The sequence below is a fragment of the Lichenostomus cassidix genome, chromosome 1Aa (assembly GCF_008360975.1).
Source record: "Lichenostomus cassidix isolate B80296 chromosome 1Aa, HeHo_3.0, whole genome shotgun sequence".
NCBI lineage: Eukaryota > Metazoa > Chordata > Aves > Passeriformes > Meliphagidae > Lichenostomus > Lichenostomus cassidix.
This window is the reverse complement of record NC_139480.1, coordinates 45,553,791-45,578,365: the sequence shown is the minus strand read 5'-3', so window position 1 is coordinate 45,578,365 and position 24,575 is coordinate 45,553,791. Positions and strand designations below refer to the sequence as shown.

Below are 24,575 nucleotides of genomic sequence, written 5' to 3'. Positions count from 1 at the left end.
CACAAGCAAAAGAAGAAATAATATATACAAAAGCACAGCTTGTATCTCAATGTCAGCTGCTGAATCTGCCTTTCCATGAAAGCACTACCAAGAGAAAACTAAAAATACTTACTTAGCAGCAGCTCTTCTTGTTTTCTTTTTCGGTAGTCCTACACTAATCGGTTCCCCTTCCTCCTTTTCTTCTTCCTCCTCCTCCTCTTCCTCCATAGCAACATCATTCACCTCTTCAGTGGGTATTTCTTTTGGTGCTATGGTACCACTAGTTTTCCTTCTGAGATCCTGAGATGGAGCCACTAAGGAATCTGCTGGGTAGTACTCATTTCTGTGTTTAAAAAACAAGGAAGGAATCAAGAAGCGTAACTTTCCCCATCTTTGGGGAGAACACTGGCATTCTGTGATTCCAAATTAAAATGTATTTTCATTTAAAAAAAAGATGAACTTTATTTCCACTGAAATCACTCCCTAATGGAGTAATGAGGCTGTCACAGTGGCAAGTCAATAAACAAGGAACTGAGCAGCAGAGATGTACTGCAAGTTTCCTTTCAGCCGCTTCATTTCTAACAGAATCCATATTCCAATTAAAAGGTTATCTTAACTGGAAACAGATATGTCATCAGCCATGCATTCAAGAAATAAAGTCTGTAATGGGATAGCCAATCTTAAGCTCAGCAACACATTGAAAGCAGTGTATCCTCTCAACTGAAAAATAAATTCTATTTACCGAATGAATCTCAAAAGAAGTGGGGAAAGCTCCCTTGACCGAGGCTCCACTCTGTCTGGAAACTTTTCTAGTGCTTTCCACAGTAGGAAACGGTAGTTTGTGTGGTCCAGCCGTTCACTGCAATCTGTTCTACTCCTCAGCTGCTCCAGAAAGACAGTCCCCACTGCTCCTTCTGGCATCTTCTCACTTTCTGTTTCAGTGATGCTCTCCTCCTGCTCATCTAGCTCATTTTGTAGCTCCATTTCTATGGAAGAGACAAGAAAATCTTTCCAGGTTGCCTCATAATCACCAGTAGCAAGGGCTCCATCCCCCATTACAACAGTAATACATCTGGTGACATGCACCTGTTTAGACACAACTGTATTTAACTGTATTTAACTGACCTGGAAGCCACACATTGCTTAGAAAGCATTCTAGGATCCCTTACGACCCTGGCACTCCTCATTGGGCTCAGTTCCCTTGAATAACAGAGAGGTTCACAAATGGCTGCATATTCATGGCTCTGTTTTGAAATATTAGATTCCATATGCCCATAGGTAAACCTCAAGAGCACACACAAGGACTATCTGCAGAAATTCCACTGAATCCATGGAACAGAAAGATGGGCAGCCCCATTATACAGGTTTTGTCACTGTTCCTGACCAGGTTGAGCAGTGCCAGCCTTAAGCACTGATGAAACTGCTGCATGGCTTCCCACAACCTGCAACTCCCTCCTGTAAAGCAGGTGGCCTTTTCCAGCTACTACTTGGTGTTTAGGACAGTTTCCTCCCAAGCCTCTCCACTCCTGCTCTGACATGACAGTAGCACTCAAGAGCCCTGGTTCTGAATTCCCACATCACCCATAAAACTGGGGCACATGAAAAACAGTCACATAATTCACCATTAGCTGGGTTACTATGATAACAATATTTAGGAGCGGTGACTTACCAGCATAGGTAGCAGCTCTCTCCAAATGTTCATACAGGACCTTCCAGAACTGTTTATTCTCCATTTCCTTTGCATGAGAACTAACAAAGCATAATACAGCATGAAATTAAAAGGAAGATAAGAAAAGGCAAGTGTCACTCGGCTAGTTAACAACTAATACAATCAAAGGCTTTGATCATTGCTTTAATGTGGCTGTCTGGAGACAGGACATCTGCACAATGCAGCTGTAGTACTTCCCTGCCTTTTCTCATGGATCCCAAATGTCAACTGTTATTAAAATAATCTGGTTGTATCCCATGACTTCAAATGAACTCAAATTGAGTAAAAATGTTCTCAAGCTTTCTACTGACTTCTGTATAGCAAATCATATAGAATCAAAGGAAGAATTACCATGGACATATCTTTTGAAGAGCTGGTGTAATTTTTTTAAAATTAATTCACTGGTTTGAAGAGGAAAATCCCATCCTTTTTAATTGTACCACAGAGGGGAAAAAAAAAAAGAAGAAAAAGTCATGCTGAAAGAAGACACTAAATTTTTCACCATGGTAAGACTTCCCTACTCTAGTAGAATTTAGAGGTTTTCCAGTAAGGAGAGAAAGGTTGGCAGATGGGGAAACTGAGGAAGATTTCTTGTTCCTTTAACCATTTGTGAAACACAAATCAAATCCTGCTACCTCTGACTAAAAACTGATGCTATTTGACTGTATTTGTTACAAGTTCCCTTTGAAGTATGAAAAAGCAGGAAATAAATTAAAAAGTAAGAGTCTACACATGTGGAGATTTGAGAGATCAAATTAATTTCAGAAGAATTCACATGAAGGTTCTCATGCACAAATGTCTCCAAACTAGACAATTTTTAGCCAGCTTTTGTTCACAGAAGAATGAAAGGAACGTCCTGTGAGACAACCAGAGACTGCAGCATCCAACTGCATATACTCACGTTATGAGCTCAATTACAGGATCCCAGAGAGGGCTGAAGTTAATATAAAGCATTCCCAGTAAATACCGAAGAGGTACCTAGAATTACAGACAACACCATCTTGTTGAGATGCAAAAAACAGTAGTTAAAGACCAACCAATCTCCTCTAATCTTTCTTGCTCTCAAAGAGGAAACTTTGTTCAAGGAAGTTCTCAGGAGTGCTACAAGTGATGAAGGAAGTCATACACATCATCATTCCTTGTCTCATAGCTTCATCAGGAAATCCAGAGCCCATTTACTGTAAGCTGCACTGGGATCTAGTAACCATACTGAAATAACATGAATGTGGAAAAACCAGTTCAGCACAGATGATCCAAACTGATCCGAATGCCACAGCAGCATTAGGGACCTCCGAAAGATGAAAGTTTGCCCAGAGGAGTATTCACTACACTAGGCCTAGAAGCTTGCCCTCTGGGACTGGCTCCTTGCTGAGTTACATGGATAAGGAATAACCTACAATCCTTCCTCATGGAGGTGAGGCCCCCTTTAGCTCAGCAGCAAAGGAGATTTGACAGGCACAACCATAAAAGATTTTCCTGCTGAAGCAAAATCCAGAAGTGAGGGGACCAATGGCCGGTGGGAGTCCTACCAACGTACAATCACACCAAGGACATGGCAAAACCATGATTTCAAATTTGCTCCCAGCTCACTTCTCCCTGGAATCATTTGTCCTCCCTTCCATGACACCAAACCCAGATTAATCTGACTGTGGACCACTTATCTAGATACCACTGTTGTTCTACTAAACACAATACTTCTCTAAGGAGAATGGGAGCTGTGATGCCGACTAATAAGTAGGTTTTCTAAAACCTAATTTGGGAGTTAATTGAGTTTTTGATGCACTCTCATTAAAAACTCTGCAATTCATGTGATGGAATAAGAACATTCTCTTGGAATAAAGAAACGTGACAACTGCTTTTTGACAATAAATCCTTACCTCCTGCAAGGATCCACTTGGTATTGCAGGCTGCACTATGTCACACCTTAGTTTCCTCAAATGGAGAAGTTTCTCTCTGTAATCATTCACTGTTGCTGGCACAAGTTCTGCTTGGAGCAATATGGCAAATACTGGCTGGAATTCCCCTGTGCCATCACCCTGAACAAGCAAGTGACATGAATTCCGTTAGAGTACTTTTATCTCATTGAAAAGCATTTCAACAAAACTATACAGACTCATGGCCGTTCTGAACAAAAGAACAAAGTCAAGGGACTTGCTCTGGCTTCCACCGCTTAGGCACACATCTGAAAACACCAGGAGGCAGGGGGATAAAGAAATAAAACTGGAATGTGAAAGTACAAAAGCCAAGGACAACCTCTACCAGATACACGCTTTGTTTCTGCAAAGTGGAAAACAGTTCACACACAACATGAAACACAGACAGCTTTGAAATGTTAAATGAAAAGTTTTAGCCCTACCTCAATCTGCGCAGAAGGTGGATTATCAAAATGGTTTAGAATTCGAACAGTCAACAGCCGGACCTATTCCAAGCAGAAGCATATGTCAGAAGCATGCAGGCAATATACACAAACACATATACACCTACAGAGTGGCTAACGTTTGGCACGGGAGACTGATTTCACTAGGTTCATCTCAGAGCTGAGAAACAGATGAACTCCTGTAGTCTAGAAGGCAATCAGAAGTGAATGCATTAAGTCCTGCCCTGATTTGCCTCTAGGGAAGAGGCAAGGCTGACAGGGCTAACAGTTAACCTCTGTTAACTCATGCCCCACTGACACAGGTCTAAGTAGACACTATGGAAGTAATAGCTTTACACAGTCTCATGCTTCTCCTTTCAGACTTTATCATTTAACTAAGTTTACTTACATTTTTTTGTTAAAATACAAATTGATTTGCACGTGCTCAAAACAGCGGATTACCTTGGAAACACCAGTGGAAATATTAGGATGCAACTTCTCAAACAAGTCCATTAGGTTCCCTTGGGAAAGGGGCTCGTGGCAGCCACACAATGCCAGCCTTGTGTAGTAGAGATCAGCCAACAGCAATGCAGAGGGGTCTGAAGGAAAAGTGCTAAAAGAACAGAGTATTTCATTAGCATACAGAGAGCACTGCAATAACATTGATATTTGCAAATAAGAGAGTAGTGATAACTACAACATTAAGGAAAAATTCCACGTGGTTTCAGACTCTGCTTGCACCAGCAGGCCAGTGAAGTCAGACCACCAGCACACTGGCTTGCAGCAGCAAAACCTATGACAGCCCAAGAGGCATGAGATTCCTACTTTGTGTTAATCAGGCTTGTCATACTGGGGCTTGCATGCTAGACCCACACACACAGAGCTGCAGAAAATAAACCTGCATAGGTCACACCAGGGTTTCTGCTACTCCCCCAGTGCTCAGTGATCAACTTCAACAGAAAAGAAATAATGCAGGCTTAGGTGAGACCCCAGGAATCCTGCCTGCTCACAGAGAAACCTCCTTCTGCTGCCTTACATCCCTTGCTCCAAGCATGTTTCACATCCTCAGCCCAGAGCTGGCAGGAAGGCATTAGGTTAAACCTCACTACTAATACTTCCTGCCTGATCCAGGCAAGCTGTTTTACCTCCATCATGCCTCAGACATGGGCACCACAACTTCCTAAATTAACAGGATGTTCTGAAGCTCAACCCACCAAAGACTTGGAGATGCTGGAGAGAGATTAATGGCCCCCCTAAATCCCTCTAGCCAGCCAATTTTCTGTGCTAATTACAAGCAAAATAGAGTCAACACAAAATTAAGTATACAAAATCATCTCCCATTGTGGGGCAAGCACAAACATGGATATATAAGGACATGGTGGAATCCCAACACCACTGGCAAACTTTAGCTTTTGACACAGCTCAGGATGTGCTTTTCCTGTCTCTAATATCATTATAATGTAACACAGGATTACAAAGTGTAGCACTCCAAAGTGCAGATGTCTCAGACAGCATCGGTTTGCAGAGAAAATGTCACTGACCAGAAACCACATCTACCTGTTTCCCCAAACAAACATCCTACAACTTTGCTCCATTTCATAACCACAATACTGAAACAATGCACCATTATAACAGAACGGGCAGCACAAATAAACATTTAACCAGCTGGTACAGAAAGGCAAAGTCAACTCTTTGCCCTACCAAGGAAAACCAGAAGCACCACAGAACAGGCAGAGTTTACTTACGTCACCAAGCTCTTGACACGCTCCACAGGTAACAAATGGACTACTTCAGCAGACTCCACCAAGTTAAGAAGAGTACTTACAGCTTGGCAGGCCACAAACAGGCTTCCTGGAGCAGAGAGAGAACAAGAACATCTTGTAAATTTATTCAGCTCTCAATAATTTGTGCTTGTATGGTGCTTACCTGTCCTGAAAAGGCTGGAGTCAGAGAAATTAGGTAGCATGTGGATCCCAGAACTGGCATGTGTATTTTCTAACCACAACACATAATCATAATACACAAAAGAAATGCTCCTCTGGCTATCAAAGTAAGTGCCTCCTCCAGTAAGCTAGCATTGAAAGCTGTGACAGCTCTTAGTTTGCATGTTTCCATCACGCCCACATGTGCAGAAAGCAGGGATCTGGAGCTAAGCACTGTGGCAGGAGACTCAGACAGCACTAAGCTAAAAAGGAAGAAATGCTGCCAAATTGATATGAGCGTAGCAAAACCAAAGCAAAAATACATCCTGATGCTACCACCACACAGGTGCCTATAAACTCTGGAACTTTGGCAATACACTACTGACTAAGATCTTCAAAGCTGTCCCACATACTTAAAGACTAAGTATTAGTGAATGGCAGGTGGGTTGGCTGAATGTCTCCTTCCTAAACCTCTCAGACTGTTTTAGGGATGGAGGGTTTCCCAGAAGCACAGGATAGCCAAAGCCCTGCTAGGCAAGAAAGTGAAAGGGCAACTCCTTTCCCTTCACACTTCTAAGTTAGCAAATAGGTTGCTTTAAAAAAAAATTAAAAATAATTCCTCTCCTTCATCTCTTCCCAAGCAGAAGGAATCCTCTTCCTAAACCAGGCAAACAACAAAGTTTTTAAAATATATAATTGTCTTACATGCTGCCAATGGAAAAGAAAGGGAAGTGAGCACTCATTTCCTGTTTATTTCTCAGAAAACATCCCTCTATTCCTAGCTGCCTAATTCCCCAGGTGCATGCCAAACCCGGCTAACCACTAACCTCCATAAGGAGCTCCTCAAAGAGAGAAAAAACCAGCAAGTAATGACAGGATGAAGCTTTCTACATCTATAGTGTAAGGACAGTTCCCAAACTGCAATCTGCATGCCATTTGGTAGCAGTGTGCCTGTGCTGGACAAAGACAGCACCTCTCACCTCACTGAACATCAGTGTGACCAATAAGGGAAGCAATTCCATAACGTCCCTGAAGGGCGGCCAACAGCAACTTGCTGTTGCTCTGTCCCAGTTTTCAAGCCAGGTGCCTTGCACTCCACAGCAACCTGAACACCAAAACCACCCAGTTTGGAACTTGCACTTTGCCTCAGTGCTCAGAGGTCAGGCAGGTCAAATGGAGCAGTGGGCTGGGAGCCTTGCACTGGCAGTGAGGGGAGACTGGAATCCTAGTAGAAGGTGAAGGAATTGTAGAAATCATGGAGGTGGAAAGAATGCCAGAGGATGAACAAAAGCATCCAGGAACCCTAGTTCGGGGGAAGGGTGAGATAAACCAAGCGAGTGAGTTTAAGATGGGACAATAGGAGGCATGAGTGTAGGACTGAGGCTGCATTTGCTTTTTTTTCCCTTATGAGCAGGAAGAAATAGCAATGTGCCTCTGGCATGCACACAGAGCTTGTGCAGAGCTGCTACTGCTGCCAGCAAAGATGAGACCCAAGAAAAGAAATTTCAGATATTCCTTTTTTAGGCTAAGTATGTTGCCAATAAAACAATCATGACAGCATGCAAATCCAGAACACAGTGGCCCATGTGCAGTGTAGCCCATGGATAAGGCTGTCCTGGAACAAGTGCACCCCAAAGCTACTGTGCTGAAGGGTAAGTCTACACCACAGCAGGTGGGAGAAACAGGGACTCACAGGTAAGACTCCACTTTGAGCAGGTATTCCCCTAACAGAATGCAGTCTGTGGTTAAGTCCAAACCCAAGCAGGGGCAAGGGGAGGAGTTCATTGCAATGTTAAGCCCTGTGGTCTAGCCCAAAGGGACTGGAGACTATAATGGATATAACTTTAAATTCCTGTAATCTATGGTTTAAGTTTCATGTTGTAGGAATTACTATAGTAGGAACCACCCAAACCACTGGAGGACAAGCCTTAGAGGAAGGAGGGCAAATGCATCAGTGAACCAACATGAGTTGGCTTTGGTGCCAAACAATTCCTCACAAGACACCAACTCTCCTGTCCTGAGTGACCAACCTAACAGACAGAGCACAAATTCATGGACTAAATGTACTCAGTGGACATTTAGTGAACATTTTACACGCTTGGTCCATAGACTAAGGGAATGACAGTATATCAAAAGATGGGAGGGGGAGGTGTGGTACCTGAGCATGACATAAATGGTGATGAATGTGTGTCAGAGAATGTGCTGGTTTTGGCTGGGATAGAGCTAATTTTCTGCATAGTCGCTGGTGTGAGGTTCTGGTTTGGATTTGTGCTGAAAACAGTGTTGATAACACAGGGATGTTGCTGTTCTCAGTATGCAGCACTCACAAAACATCAAGGCCTTTTCTGCTTTTCACACCAGCTCACCAGTGAGTGGGCTGGGGGTGCACAAGGAGTTGGGAGAGAACATGTCCAGGACAGCTGAGCCCAACTGACCAGGGATATTCCAGACCATACAGTCATGCTCAGCAGATAAAGTGGGGAACATTCAGAGTGATGGTGTTTGTCTTCCCAAGGCACCATTATGCATAGCAGAGCCCTGCTTTCCTGGAGATTTCCTGCCCACCCACAGGAAGTGGTAAATGAATTCCCTGTTTTGCCTTGCTCCTGTGTATGGTTTTTGCTTTACCTATCAAGCTGTCTCCATCTCAGTCTACACACTTTCTCATTTTTACTATTCTGATTCTCCTGATGAGCAGGTGAGCAGCTGTGTGGGGCTTAGTTACCAGCTGGGGTTAAACCACAACATTCTTTTCTGGCACCCAACATAGAGCTCAAAAGGTTTGAGATAATGGCATTTGACCGGAGAGTGCTAGATTGAGTTTATAGTTGTTTTTGATATTTAGCTATCAACTGACAGACGGTAATGTCCTAAACTTTGCATTGCAGGTTTGAATTGGAGCTTATGAGTCAATAGTCTCTCCTTCACTTGACAGCTTCAGCCTGGTTTTGGTTTAGATAAGATTTCCTTTCTCTTTTTTTCTCACTTTCTCCTTTTCCTTCCCAAATACCTCTATCTTTCATTATGCAGGACATCTGTCACCCCAATTACTAACAACAAATGCAGAATTGTTTCCTGGAGGTTGTTTCCTCCCAAGCTTTGCTCTTCTAGTTTTAGTCAAGCTGGTAAATAATTTTGGATACAATGCTATCGCTATTCATTTTCATGCTTCGTGTAATCAGAAAAAGTGCTTTTACTTTTTCATATATCAACCAAAAGCAAATAAACAGGAAGTAACTGTAACTGACCTTTGCAGAGGCTTCCTTTGTCAATGGCTGTGAAGAGAGAGTCTATAAAACTTGTCACACGAGGCAGTACGTGGTCTTTGTTCATTGGTCTGTCCAAAATAAATGGGAAGACTTACCTCTTACACTGACACCTACATATGAAAGCTTTCTTCAACATTTATCTCTATTAAATTACAGGTAGCTCACTCCAAGTTTGAAACCAGCACCAAAACGTTTTTGCTCTTTCTGACCCACAATTTAAGCATTCACTGCATCTTCTTTCTAGCTAATTCTTCAATAATTACTGACAAAACACTGTTGACAGAGGATAGTGCTTAAAATACACAACTTGGAAGTGTGTCATCTCTATGTACTAAAGTACCAAATTTAGCGAGTAGGCAATCAAGAGCCTGATATTCTGTCTTTACTGTTGACTCATGATGTTTCCACACAGCACTTTTTTTTTGCCTTCTAACCCACGTTTCCTGAGCCTAGCACTAGCAATTATTGTCCTTTCCTTAGTAAAGTGATTTCTTACAGAAAGAGAACTAGTAGGCAGTAAGAAAGTAGACAGTATTACAGAAATACATGACAATAGTACCTTATAATTTCCCTTACCTTATATGTGGCAGTACAACCAAGGCAGCCCAAGGCTGTGAAAGGTCAGTGATGTCTTCCTTCTCTGGTAAATGGATTAAAGACAGCACATGATCCAATACTGGTGCTTCTGCCTTTTCTCCTTGTCTTTTACTTGTTTGTTGCCTTGTATTAGAGCTAAAAATAAAACCAAACCTTTTACTAATCCACCATTGCATACCAGAGATTGTTCCTTTTGCTCCTATGATATTCAAAATCATGTTGTCTACTTCTAGCAAAAAGGTCTTGCACAACACAAGTGCATTTTTTCTTCTCAAGGTCCTCTACAGCACAAAATATCAGTTAGTGCAAAATATCATTTTGTGCTGAAGAGCACAAAACATGTCCCTCAGGAAATGTCAGGTCTTTATTTCAAGTAATATTTCCAGAAGAAATGACACTGGTTTTCAGTTGGACACCCTCACAACTAGGACACAGAGACTCTGGGAGCACTTGAGAGTCATCCCTCTGACTGTTGTTAATAAACCACAACCACACTGACATAGATGAATGACAGAAAGCAACCAGCGAGGTAACAGTTTTGGGACTTAAATGGAACCATAGGGTGAAACCAAATCAACAAGCCTGTTTGCAGGCAGAAAGGGTTGACACCACACTGGAACATATGAACAGGAGTCCTTAACCCTCCATGCACAGTAATCTTTCCATTCCACCCTGTGCCTGCAAAATCACAGTCAGAAGACTGCATAGGCTTCACCCTTCAAGAAATACAGAAGCTAATAAAGAGCCAACAGCAAGAATCATTAGAAGCTTAAGAAAAAGCATTTATGAGATAAATCTCAAGGAATTAGGATTGTCGGTCCAGAGAAAGAACTCAGACGTGTCTGATGATGAAAGCCTGCTATTTGTAAAAGCTTGATGCAAAGAGTAAAAAAATCTTCTGCTCTTTATGTTTCCAGCAGATAAGATAAGCAGCAAGGGATTTAAAGTGCCATAAAGAAGGTTTAAGTCATATACTGAGGACTGAGGAAAAAACCCCTAACAACCCAACAAAAAAATTAAAAGCCAAAAAACCCAAATAAATAAAAAACCACCTGTGTAACCATAAAGATAGCAAAGTACTGGCACCGACTGCCAGAGGCAGCTCAAATCTCCAGAATTGGAGTATTTAATAACTAGGTAGAAGATGGGATATGCAACTCTTCAGATGTCTCCTGGCTTTAATTTACAATCACTGACATTGCAAGAGCACAAAAAATTCAAAGTAGGACCAAGGTCCTTGCAGCTGTGTACTCCAAGCCACTGAAAAAACAGAGAGGTCAAACAATAGAGAGAACAAGGGAAGAAAATGAAATTTAATCACTTTGACTCAACCTTCTGCTCCCTAAACCTCAATGCTTCCACTCTTATTAAATAAAAATAGGAAACATCCACACAGGTGGATTGCTTTTAGGGAAGATAAAACCTTACATAAAAGGCAATACAAAGTCAAAACTTTTGAATTAGCTGAGTTAGAATTACTAGAAAACTCACTACCATTAGATTAGCAATGGTCATTCTGTGCTTCAGTGATTACCCCAAATTTTTCCCAAGAGGCTCTGGGGAAAGCAACCACTTCATTGTAACCAAACTAGATTTGCAACTAAAAGCAGTCAAGCTGTGCAAGCACAGTGCTGCCTCTGGATTAATTACATGTCCTTTGGTATCCAGCTGTGCTCTATGGCAAGACTACAGTACTGCTGCCAAGAAAGCTCCTGGACAACACATGCATACAGGGAAAAAAGATGGGACACAGGCAGGAGGTTAGTAATGATAAGATGAACTGCAGCACTCACCACAAAGATTAACTGCCCAGGGATGCAGTGGGCATGATGGTGTAACAGATCCCCATCAGACATGCACTACAACACTGTTCATATCAGTGATTACCCTTCCAAAGCAGCACCTCTTCTCAAATAATTTCAAAAAGGAAAATTATATTCTACTGTATCAGTTGGTTTGCAAATCTCCCAACAATGCTGCAATTTACACAACTCCAGCAAATACTGGAGGGCAACTTTTATGTGCTCTGCACTGCCTACAGCCCCACAGACACATCCAGTGTTTGCTAAACTTGAGAAGTCTCACCTGACAGATGCTTCACTGAAAACGAGAGGATACTTTTCAAATGCCATTGAACCGATGGTAGGAGGCTCTGCTTTCTCCAAAATTAGTTTAGCCAGAATTGCCACAGCCTCATCCTTTGTGATGGCATCTGTGCCAGAGAAGCAATGTTCAATATATTCTAGAAAGCATGGGAGAAAATGCTGAAGTGACAAAAAAAAAAAGGTAAGAAGTCAAAGATTGGCAAGTCTCTTTCATCATCATCAAATCCACAAAAAAACCACAACAACCACCACAGAGAAATCCAAATGCTCAAAAATAAACCAGCAAGGCATCAGACTTATCAAATCTGGTGCCCCTAGACACCAGCACACAGACATTTTCTTATCCCAGCAGGGACAGTAATTTAATGTAAAAACTCATTTTGCACCAAATCCAGTCTTATCAGGGCATTCCAGATCCTCGACTTGGCTTTCACCTCTCACTCCATTTAATTAACTTGATTCCGTGCCAGAACACCAGTTATAGGCCTGAACTATTAGACATCGCTTATTCTTCATTTCCACTTAGTTTCTCCAGAACTCCTTCTCTTCCTCCCATCCATAACACCCTCTTAATTCCCAACAGACAAGCTTCTTTTGGTGAATGGATACCTATCGCCTCCAACTCTGAGAACCCCTACAAAACTTCAACACAATAGCACAAGTAACGTCTTTCCTTCTTATCAGATCATGCTGGAAATTTAAATAAACATGTCAATACACAACAATCCTTCAGCATACAAGGCAGGTAAATATACTGTGGATTCTCCAGTTGTTTCCTTTAGCAACAAAAATAAACAGAATACACAAACACTTCCACCTACCCTCTCAAATTGCTTCATTGTGAACATTGCTTCAGAGAAGTCCAAAAGAAAAGGCCGTTCAAACCCACTTGCAAAAACCTGCAAGATGCAAGAGAAAGGTTGACAAGAACGAGAGACATTTCATAGTCAGCTCTTCACTATCCATGGGACATTTTTTCTGGTGTATGGATCAACCATGCTCTGAACTCTGAGATACCCAGCCTGGCTCTCTTGCTGGTTCCAGCACACAGAGCGACAATTCCAAGTGACAATGCAGGTATAAATATGCACAGTCCTTTCTAACAAACCCTGTTGACACAAACCTTTCTGACAAACACTGCTGGACCCTACTGTCTCTCTGCAAAGATAACTGAGCTATCTCTTTAGTGTGACATGGAAAATATAAGTTCTAGGACAGGCAGCACAGACACACCAACTATTAGGAAAAAGCTTAGGCAAAATGTATTTCAACTCAGCATTTTTTTTGTGTAACATGTTGGAGAAAGTTTATCTCCTCACAGGCAGAGCTAACCTCTGTGCTTTTGAAGGATCCAAAACAGCAACAGTCCTTTGAGACACCCAGAATTAGTGCTCCTCAATGCCAAGATAAAACACACACCCAGATCTTTCTTTCCCAGACCCTTCAGAACACAAGAAGAGCTTTAAGCCTCCTCCAGTATAACAAGCCCACACAAATATCCTCAAAAGTTTGAAGAAAGTCTCCTGAGCAAAACTGGCCTCATGCCACAGGCAGAACCAATCTTACTTCAACACAAGTCAACACTGAACACCAGATGAAATTTGATCCTTTTTAAACAACTGTAAGTCTTGTTTTCCCATTGTAAATCACATGGCATTTTTATTCCAAATATTTTTTTCACACACACCCACCAATTATGGTCCACATTGTTAATTGCAAAATTATAATGTACTGTAACAGCAAAACTGAAGAATCAGACCCCATAGTATAATCTCCTATTTATCTTTGATAGGAGTGTGTCTAGCTAATCATGTCAATGCTACAGGAGCAAAGATAGTACCAAAATATGCTTATCCCTGTACTTCCTAAATCAAAACTGCACTTGTATGAACCTTGTTCACAAAGCTAAGTCATGCTCATTAAATGCTTGGAACTTAATGAAAAATGTAGTTTTTTCACTAAGTTTGACTCATATTGACCTTAGTGACTCATTGTCACCTTAGGCAGGACATGTTCCTTCTCTTTTCTCCTTCCTTTCTCTACAAAGACTGTAGGTGCTTGAATCAGAGTCTGGATTTCATTGCAATGGGGTCTGCCACGGTGGCACTGCTATACTGACAGCCTGTGCAAGACTGTCAAGTAGCTCCAAGACCTCACCAGACATTATTTAGGGCATTGGGCAGCATCTTCATTATCTGTGCAAAAAGGCTAAAGGGAACCTTATAGCATATTTCCCAGCCTGAAATGGAATGTCCAGAAATTAGCCTGCTCTAGGGAATCTGAAGTCTGGGATTTCTGGCATAAGCAGCAATCCTTGTTTACCTTCTCGATAGTTTGCTTGGTCAAAGAATCAGGCAACAAAACATTCTCAGCCAGCAGGAATGCAGAAATGGTGTTCAGCAGCATCTTGCAGCAAGATGATGAGAGATAGGGTGTTTGTAACATTTTTATTAAAACCTGAAATGAAAAAGAGAGAACTGGTATGTGTCCATGAAGATAATGATTGTCTGGTCTGAATGGACTGGGCAGTCCCTGCACCAGGAGGGAAAGGTGTTCTAAGCTTCAGCCCACAGAAAGAAATCCTAATAGTCCCACTGAAGTTTGAAGGCCTTAAATCTACCCTAATGGGGTCAAATGTATGTAAATCTGGTAGAACTGTTCTACACCACAGATATGGGGGTTTAGGTCTCCACAGAGGAAGGAAGAGACTAGAAGAAGTAGCCCATTTTCCCTCTTGCTCATTTAAAGTTGGGTTACACTAGCATTACAATACAGAGGTAAAATCTCACAAGATGAGAGAGGTAGCAATACTCAAAATATATGGCTCTGTTCAATCAACTCAAATCCTAAACCCAATGATGCATCAGAAATGTATATGAATGGTTCATCTGACCACACCTCTTCCATATTCAATTGATACCCATCTGACACATCTAAGTGACCATCTGACCTACCTGACAGACATCTTCAGGCAGTGAGATTTTGGATCCATTTGCATGTTCCACTAGGATCAGATAAGCTTGCAGAATCCTTTCCATCTGCTCTGAAGCCATAGAGCAGTTGACCTTAGTTATTTTCCCCTGCAAGTCTAAGAGTGACTCCTGTTTAAATAAAATAGGAAAGTGAAGTGTTTCAGATAAATGAGCAGACTCTGTTTCACTTACTGCTATTTGAAGGACATTCTAAAGAACCAACACCTCAAGCTGCCCAACAAACTATTGTTGGCTGTCTCATACATGTTCAACAAATTAAACCTTGCAGAAACACTGTGTAATTTCCCTTAGGTAAAAACATATCCCAGATTCCTTGGACAGAAAGACAAGTAACTCCTAAGATGAGGGTCTCCAGAAACGCTGAGACATGACATACAAAATAGGAAAAAGAAATATTGGGCTCCAAACCCACAAGCACCCAGCTTTCATTGCAATTTTCACAATTTAGGTACTTCTACACTTTATGCACCATTATGCTAATGTAGATGATGACAGCTTACTTATATAATGTATATTATTCAGACAATGGAAGTGCCTTTTAGTGTCTCTTTCTGTCCAGAAGACATAAACTCATATCCTTGGTCCAATAAATTGAACCCAATTTAGACAGCTATCACAGACTACACGAATATTTTCCTCTGAGCAAGATATCCCCATGCATCCACCAGTTCCCAGGGCAAAAAAAAAAAGCCTTAATAAAAATAAAAGGAAGTATGTCCAACTTTCCAAGATTTCATAACATCTGCAGATGCTGAGTCAATGAAACCTCAGGGATACAAAACATTCAGTGCTAAACAAATCTGTAGTCAATGACAGTTAATAACTGCTTATCGTATTGGGTGAGGCCAGCAGTACAGGATGGGATTTTCTAGGAAACTGGTTAGTCACAGGGAAGGAGTGCCAAGAAGGAACAAATAGGACTACATGCCCATGTGGGACTACCCTAAAAAAGCTCATGAGAACCATTTCCTTCAGTTTCCCATTTATCCCTCTGAGGAGCACAACTGACAGTCTATGTTGTCAGCAAGAGGTTTCAATCCCCCTTAGCAAATCCCTCCCTCTCAGACGATTGTAAACTTAAATGTTGGTCAGGTAAGTAACTGCCAGACTGTGTGATTGCTGATTATTTTACATCACTCTGATGCAACACAGCACTCAGCTGTCCTCCCTTCAAACCACACAGTGTAACACCAAAGCAACAACACAGGAATACCCAGACTGAAAACATTCTGATGTTCAGTATTTGGCTGCAAGACTCAAACTTGGATTTCCACATTCAACCCAGATCTTTGATTTGAAAAGATCTGTAGGGCAAAAAGCTTCCCTTTTACTGTCATGAAGTGGTTTTGAACCACCAATATATAGTTCAGCAATATAAAACAAGCACCAGCATTCCCAACCCAGCAAACGCTTGGCAATGTGTTCAAAGACAGATCCTACAAACCATCCTTGCCCAGCTACAGGACTGCATTGCAAGTCTCACATACAGTAGTTCCTTTCTCACTCACAGAACAACCACCAGGGTAACTATGAATGTAGAAAAGAAGGGTGGAATTTTTCCCATGCACATGACTCTGTATATTATGTTTCCAAAGTAGAAAAAAAAAGCCAAACCAAAAACCCCAGTTCTGGTCTAATAAAACACAAATACTTTTCTCCATAAGAGCACAGTTTTTTCTCAGTCACCCATACAAAAGAAAAAAAAAAGTAAAAAAGAAAAAAGAAAAATAACCATTGTACCTTCAGGCACTTGAAGACAATGTCAAAATGTTCTTTATGGATATGCACTGCAGCTGATCTGATCATTTGCTCAAAGGCTTTTCCAACAGCTACCCATGGTAGTTCAGTTTCCTCTTCAGTAATAGGACCCAGCTTCAACAGAATTAACTTTATAGCCTGTATAAGAAAAAAGCGTATCATGTTCTTATAATTAGAAAATAAATGCAGCAATCCTAAAATTAATTAGTGCAATATATTGCTAAAATATTCCAGTGATCTGAATTCTTTCTAGAATGACTACAGGGGGAAAAAAAGCTGTCACCTAAAATCTGAAATATCAACAAGAAGTACAATTTTAACATCTAGGAATACTGCACATTAATTATTTAAAAAAACCTTCCTATCACAAAAAATATTCTCAGAAGGCTTTCAGATCCTACCAAGTAATTAACAACATGCTTATCACCAAGGATCCACTGAGGTGAACAAGAAAACCCTCAATGGTTTCAGTGAGCACTGCCTAAGGCCCCTTTACAACAACAGTTAAAGCAGCAATCTTGTCTTTACCGTCTCTGCACAGGAGTGGAACATGTTTCGAACACCCTTGCACATCTCAAAAAGCAGCTGTCCTACACCTTCCACCTTTTCGGGGTGCTCTCCCAGGTCACGGAGCATTAAATTGAAGAGTGCATTTTTATCAGAAACCTACAAAACATAAGGAGAAAAAAAATGTTATCTTCTATTCAGAGCTGCCAGATGGATAGAGGCAATTAAATGGCTCCATAGCATCATGTTTTTCTCCTAGTCCTACTTTCCCATAACAGCTCAAACTCATTATTTCTGTGACCACACAAGGAAATTCAAAGAAGAAATTTGATCAGCTATTCAGGCACTACATCTCCCACAGCCCCAGGATGTACACAGGTCTGCTGAGATTACTGGAGCTGAAATATGTGGGTTTGAGTCTTCTCATGATTTTAAAGATGTGCATAAATGTACTATTAAACTGGTTGCAACTGAAACACAAAAGTCACTGCCCTGATGAGAAAGCAATATGTATCAGCTCAACACAGAATCCAGTCATCCAAAACAAGAACTGCACTTGAGAATACTGCAGGGACTTATTCCCCAATATTTTAAACCCCTCCATCTCTGAGGATTTGACTTAAAGTTCAGAAATTTCCAAAAACAATCAATCAAACGAATGTGCACAATTAAGGTCCCTCAACTTAGGACAAAAATGAGGATACTAAAACTTGCAAGCCAGTCTAAGGAACCCTGGCTTTTGTATATTTTGACTAAAGAAAAACCAGCAACTACCACTCCCTTTCCTTACTCCATGAAAGGTTGCTGTCTGATCTTGGTTGACCTGCCGAGGAATGTTACATCCTGTGATCTTCAGGAGTACAAAAATGTTGTCGCAAGAATTTCAGTTCTGCAAAGGCCTTAGGTTATTTGTGAAAAATACAGTGAGAAAATGTGCAAATACAAAGCCTCCCTTTTGCAGGATCATCTTACTATTTCTAGTCATTTTCAATAAACCAACCACAGAGATTTAGTTTAATGTCTCTTACAACAGAGAGTGCTAAGGCCTCTGTTTGTCTCTACTGACATGGAATGCATGACATTCTCAGTAAAATACTCACTAAAGATGACAACTCAGGACATGCTGTGTGCCAGTTCAGGCCTTGTTAACCCTTCTTTGGAGAAAACCTAGTATTACACATTGAATCCAAAAATCACCTCAAAATGAAGATAGCACCAAAATACAAACATCTCACCTACCTTTCTCATTAGAAAGACAAAACTTTCAGCAGCAAAGTTTCTGATGTGGAGCTTGTGGTGAGCCAGCAGGGTGCTGTACAGGCTACAAAGACATAAAATAATCCAGACTTGCCATCAGCTGGTTAAAAATTTGTTTCCAGTTTATATTACCACTGTTTTACAAACACTAAGAACCTGTCCTCCTAGAGAGGGCCAGTACCTTCCTCATCTACATTCCTTCCCCCTATCCCTGGATAAAGAACAAGAATTTTGCAAAGAAGGTCAAATGACAGTGCCTGGCAAATTAAGCCACTATCAAAAACACCTCTAAACTCTGCAGATCCACAGAAATTCAACTGCAGCATCAAGATTTTCAGGACATATATTTAGCTGCAGTAAGTGAAACCAAAGTTGATTTGATATGCCAGATTTTTACTTCAGTTGAGCCAACAGGCTCTCCTGTACACTTAAAAGTTTTGAAAGATTCAGTTTGCAAGTATCAGTAAGTGGCAGGTGGCTGATCCCATGTTCATTGCAGAGGGAGTGGTGCCTCAGATTTTCTCAAACTGAACAGAGCATTTTTCAATATGTTCAACAGCTTATACTGGGCTGGGGAGGAAATCTGTAACCAAAGTTTTTTGCTCCATCTGTTCCAAGCTGAAAGTAGGAGGAAAAAACATGGAGCCACTGTCTATGTCAAAGGGAAGAGCCCTGCTACAACAGTAATTTAAGGCTGAATGAGCAGTCATACTGGGTCAGGCCACAGGTTCACTCAGTCTACAGCAGCTGCCAAAAGCAGGCACCTGGGAAAGGTTTAAAAACACAGCAAGCACGTATAAAATTAGCTTTCAAGCACCTGCAGCACAAGAACTCCCCAAGCCCAGAAGTGACTCCTTGTATTTGGTAACTCCCTGGAGCCTGGCCAGTTTCTCTCTGAGAAAATCTGAGAAAGCATGCTAACCAGGATACTGCAGCATTAAGCCATGTATTTATGGGGCATTCACATTTCTTCAGCATCTAGTAACTGCAGATCAAGACAGATATTAAACATGGTTTTTACCTGTATATGTTGTGTATGTCCTTCACCATCAATCTCCATAAATATTTGTAAAGATAGGAAAGAGAGGTAAAAACCCATTCCAGCAGCTCTGTGTCCTGTGTATCCAGTAATTTGGTGATGGCCAGGAAAAAGTCATGGAAGTGAGGATAGAAGTCAGCCTGAAGATCTCGAGCCAGCTGCACCACTAGACTAAGTTGCAGAAAATAAATACACCTGTGTTAGTGCATTTCAAAAACAAACCAATAAAAACCCAATCAAACATTGCATAACCCCGCACAGTCTCCTTGGAAAGAAAGACAGCATCAATTTTACCTCTCAGTGAAATTTTAAAAATACCACCTATTAGGCAGCTGTGGATGGCAAGAATCTTAGAATTTTAAAAAAATCAAGCAGCCAGCAGTAAAAAGGAAAACAAACTATTAACACCAAACAAAGCATATTAATATACTGACTGACATTCAGTAAACACTCCAGACAATTTGTTTGCCTTGCCATAGCTATATTTTTTTTAAGACTTAGAACCGTAAAGCTCTACTACGGAAATAGGACTACTTTGGGCATCTCACTGCTATATTTTCCTCAGATACTACAAAGAAAAAGAACACTTACAACAGGACTTATGCTTACTTTTAATACCATCAAGGCTTCTGACTACTTTTTGTGGCCATATACTTACTTTAATAGGGGTTGATAAGCAAGACTGCCTTCGACTTGCAAATGTGTCTTCAAGCTCTGCACAACAGCATTCTGGTAATAAACCAGCTGGTTGAAGGATTGGCACTTGTTGGCCACTTCATTGTAGAATTGCACTGTTCAAACAACAAAACAGAAGCCCTGAAAATTAGTCCAGTTCCTGGTAAACATGTAGGGTGTTAAAGAGTAATAGTGCTCCAGAGCCCAGTGGGCTCTGGATGAAGAAGAATTGTATTTTAACAGTTTAAGGAAAGCAGGAAACATGAATATAAATGACATACCAAAATGCTGAGTGAGGTTCAGTTCCTTCCATTTCCGCAGTCCTTCGAAAAAGTAGGTTTCAACTTCCTGTCAAAACAAAGATGAAGAATAGCTACCAACCATAATGAATGTGTCCTGAAAAGATGAGAGGTTCAAATGAAGACAACTATCAAGTGCCTTAAGCATTTGAAGAATATTCTAAGAAATCTCAATTATTTAATTTCAACAGGTACTATAGAGTTTGCCTGAAAATAAGTTTTTATTTCAATATTCAAAACAAATTTGAAAATATTTTCCAGTGATAGGACTTGTTTACATAATTGCTTTTTATATGTCAGTTGACTGGCCTTGATAATCTAAGATGCTGAGCCATAGTTCACCCAGCACAACGCCTTGGGACTTCTTTTGGCATCCTCACAGCTATTGAGTGGGAAGATCAGAAGAACAATCCAGGAGGCCATGTGGCAATAATCTGCAAAGCACTATAACCATAATGATGATTTATATGGCACATATAAATGATACTTGTGATCCATAAGGACACGTGCTCATGCTTTATACACATGCTGCCAGTATGCGCCAACCACTTCTCTGGGCAGCCTGTTCCAAGTCCTGCCTACCCTTTCAGTGAAGAAATTTTCCCTAATATCCAATCTAGCACAACTTCAGGCTATTTCCTCTTGTCCTATTGCTTGTTACTTGGGAGAAGAGGTTGACACACCATCCCTGGAAATATTTAAAAGACATGTAGATGCGGCACTTAGGGACACAGCTTTATGAAGAACTTTAGTTTAACAGCTAGACTCAATTATCTTAGAGGTCTTTTCCAGCTAATGATTTTCAAACTTATGGTTCTATTGCAACTACTCAGCACCTACAAGTCTTTGCAGGTCTGGTCCTAGGACTGCTGAGTGACACAGCAGCATCTTTCATGTCCAAAAATACCCACAGGCCCACCAAGCACATGGAAGACATCAGGGTGGTACTGCCAAAGTGTCTCTATCACAATACTGCAAAGCAGGTAAAAAAGTAGAAGGGAACAAAGCATGAAATGAGGCTCCAGGAAAGACAGCTCTTGCAGGAACTTCTTTCCAATTTCTTCCTAAATAAATTTCTTAAGTGACTCTTTCTTGGAGTATATCTATCTGTGATGTGATTTCAGAAAATGATCACAATTGCTGCTCTCACCTCAGCATAGCTTCCAGTTCTGTCAATCCGATGAATAATATCGATATTAATATTGCTTAAGCGCTCCGAGAAGGTAAGAAACTGCAAAACAAAAACACATGTTTCTCGCTCAATTCTGAGCACAGTCCTTCTAAATTCCTCTGGATAGCACACACACTGAAAAAAGACATTCAAAAAGGTATTTCTAAGGACAGCCTTCAAGGCAATATCCCTCATTATCAGCCCTACAAGCAGATTAAGGCAAAACGTGCTCAAAAGGCCCAGGAGCAGGACTGACCCTGACCTGCAACCCCAAGGCTCGCAGCTCCACACGTCTGCACAGCACCGTGAGAGATGCAGAGAAATCTACGAGGGTTTCAACAAACTGCCCCGCTCTCGGCCTTCCTCAAACAGCGCCCAGGTTAATGCTGAATTGCTGTTTTACTGCATGATGTCAGTTTCCTACACGAGGGCCGTGGTGCGCCTGCTGCCCGCCAGGGACGGTGCCCAGGAGATGCCGGGCACGGCAGGAGCCCCAGACCCTTCCCGCCGCCCGCCCTCACGCCTCCTCCGCCGGTGCCGCTTCGGCAGCCGGGCACATCCACTGAACCAACACCGACAGCGCAAACATAAGGCTCTTTCCCGCGGCCAGCAGCCGCGTCCGGGCGGGCACTCACCCGGTGTGTGTTCCCCGACTTGTGGGCAGGGGGCTTGCTCTTCATGGCGGCGGCGGCGGGAGCCCCACAGCGAGTGCCCCACAGCGAGTGCCCCACAGCGAGTCCCACACGTGCGGGGTTAAGCGCCGGGCGCCGCCATGCCGAGCACGGGCTGCCGGGAGCGGGCGGGACCGCCGGCGGAAGGGGCGGGCGGGGAGAGGCGGCGGTGCTGAGCGGGACCTGTGCCGGGTTCAGGGGGAGGGTCTGTCCCCATCTCACCGTGGCGGTGTGTGTCGTTTCACGGAGGGCTGGAGCGTCTCGGTACGCGGGGAGACCAGTTGGTGCTATGGCAAAAGCAGCATGGGGGGGAGCCCAGCCCTCAGCACAGCGCTGCTGGCTCGTCCCGAAGCGGTCACTGCCCAGCTCCTTGGTCTTAGTACAGACTTCTGTCCGGACATCAAAAATTAAAAAAAAAACAAAAGCTCATCGCAGACAAAGTACATGCAAACCAAATCCTCCCTCGCACAAGAGCTAATGGTTAGGGACTGGCCGTCCCTTGCTGCGGTACCACGGCCTGTGGCTGCAGTTGCGAGGGGAAGGATGTGTGAGTGCGATGGGAGATGAACTAAAGGTTGGAAGGAGCATTGGTGTGGGCAGGTGTACTACAAAAAGGTCAGAACCACGCGACTGTTTGACGCTGTGGCTTGCACAGGTGAGAATTTGGCCCTGCTGCAGGCAGCTCAAGGCCACTTTCAAAAACCAGGCTTGCAGCTTCCTTAGACGGAAAGATACAAGGATGGACTTGAGCACGGCTTGAAGTTCACTATTAGGAGCACGTAGGGACCCACAACTTTGAACAGACCCAACAGGTTAAACACTGCCAGGGGCATGCAGAAAGGCTGCCCACAGGCAGGCAATAAGCCATTAATGTGATAGCCATCTGGACAGGCAGGAGAACGTGCTTGCTTCAGCCCTTGTGGAGTCAGAGCTACTGAGGCAGCTGTTAGCTTTAAACCTTGCTCTCCTGCTGTTGGAATAGAAAGGACTTCTGGCGTTTGCGTTAAGTGGGAAGAGAATGCCTAATTAGGCATTAAGTTTGAAAAGGTTGGCTTAAGTAGATTTCAAGCCCAAATATCTCCACAGAGTGTAGCTACAAGCACATGGAGAGGTCTAGAGCACAAGAGCTTAGGTACAAATGTGCAACTCTTTAAGACCACAAATAAATAACTCTCCAGAAGCGGTTAGTAAATTCACTTACTATGTCTCCTACTTATTGTGTACTTGTGGAAAACAGTCTACAAGATCTTTTTTTCTATTATGAATAGCATCTTACAGAGCTGTAGAACTTCCTGGGATACAAAATCATCCAAGGGAATGAGCAAAATCCAACATTCATATAAAGTACTGGGGAGAGGAGCTCAGGTGTGCTCTGGCTGTTGCAGAAGTCATCACCAGCAAAAATAAAAGACATTTGAGGAAGTTTTTAAAAAGCTGCAAATGCTTATTTGTGTTTGTAAACTGTCAAGTTTGCAGAAGATTGAGACAGAGTAGACCTGTAGCTGCTGATGATCATGAGAGTTTCTGGGTGCAAGAGGTTCTCATGTCCTGCATTTCAGCCAGCACTGAATACCGCCCTTGGAGATACAGCTGAGTGAGCCTCAGGGTAGTAGTGCAGGTATCAATACCAGTATGGCCATGACAGGAGGTTCAGTGACCCAGAAGGGCCCTTCCCTACTCTTGTATGAGCTGCAGCTATGTTAACAATATACTTACTACATACACTCCCCTCTGACTGCAATGCCTCAAGCCTTAGGCCTTATTGTTTTACTTTTCCAGTAAGAGATGTAGTTCTCCCATCTCTGGGCAGGCCCCAGCTCCAACACGCTGTGATTACCTGATAGTTCCTGTCAGCAATTCTCCTTGAGAAATCTATGCTAAAGGCATTGAAAATTAAAAGCAGAAGGCCTTGAAGCAGAGAGCCTTCTGAAGAGCAGTGGGTTATTGGTAGTAATACCTGTAGAGGCATGTAGAGGAAACCTTTGTTAAACAATGCATAAATGTCTATCAAACTAGTCACCCATGCAGATCTGACTTATTCAAACACCTAGTGTGGGCTACAGCCACCAGTCCCCGACTTTATCCATCAGCACTTCTGAAACAGGTCCAAGATTCCTATGTCTCCTCCTGCATTCCCGTGCTTTTTAGTTCCACAGTTCAAAATCTACTTGCTGGACTCAGCAAAAGCCAGAGCTTGTCTTCTGGTAATGTGTAGTTTAGCCTAATAATAGTAATTGGGGTAAAATACCTCAATATTTAACCCAGGATG

General features: G+C 42.2%; 1 protein-coding gene across 1 annotated transcript in view; it reads right to left on the bottom strand.

The window, feature by feature from the left end:
* The window catches only part of UTP20 (UTP20 small subunit processome component), a 59,211-nt gene extending 36,793 nt beyond the window's left edge, over positions 1-22,418 (bottom strand). Inside the window, exons 1-22 of the mRNA XM_085047299.1 lie at positions 22,271-22,418; positions 21,615-21,695; positions 20,447-20,513; positions 20,149-20,281; positions 19,473-19,661; positions 18,434-18,515; positions 17,216-17,353; positions 16,670-16,825; positions 14,891-15,037; positions 14,259-14,393; positions 12,758-12,835; positions 11,917-12,095; positions 9,811-9,966; positions 9,214-9,302; positions 5,789-5,894; positions 4,506-4,656; positions 4,044-4,106; positions 3,565-3,723; positions 2,589-2,665; positions 1,649-1,728; positions 722-965; positions 113-322 (exon numbers count right to left, since the gene is read on the bottom strand). Of these exons, the coding sequence (XP_084903425.1) occupies positions 113-322; positions 722-965; positions 1,649-1,728; positions 2,589-2,665; positions 3,565-3,723; positions 4,044-4,106; positions 4,506-4,656; positions 5,789-5,894; positions 9,214-9,302; positions 9,811-9,966; positions 11,917-12,095; positions 12,758-12,835; positions 14,259-14,393; positions 14,891-15,037; positions 16,670-16,825; positions 17,216-17,353; positions 18,434-18,515; positions 19,473-19,661; positions 20,149-20,281; positions 20,447-20,513; positions 21,615-21,695; positions 22,271-22,315 (2,765 nt within the window). The 5' untranslated portion in view covers positions 22,316-22,418. The remainder of the gene's footprint in view (positions 1-112; positions 323-721; positions 966-1,648; positions 1,729-2,588; positions 2,666-3,564; positions 3,724-4,043; positions 4,107-4,505; positions 4,657-5,788; positions 5,895-9,213; positions 9,303-9,810; positions 9,967-11,916; positions 12,096-12,757; positions 12,836-14,258; positions 14,394-14,890; positions 15,038-16,669; positions 16,826-17,215; positions 17,354-18,433; positions 18,516-19,472; positions 19,662-20,148; positions 20,282-20,446; positions 20,514-21,614; positions 21,696-22,270) is intronic.
* Positions 22,419-24,575: the final 2,157 nt, after the last annotated feature.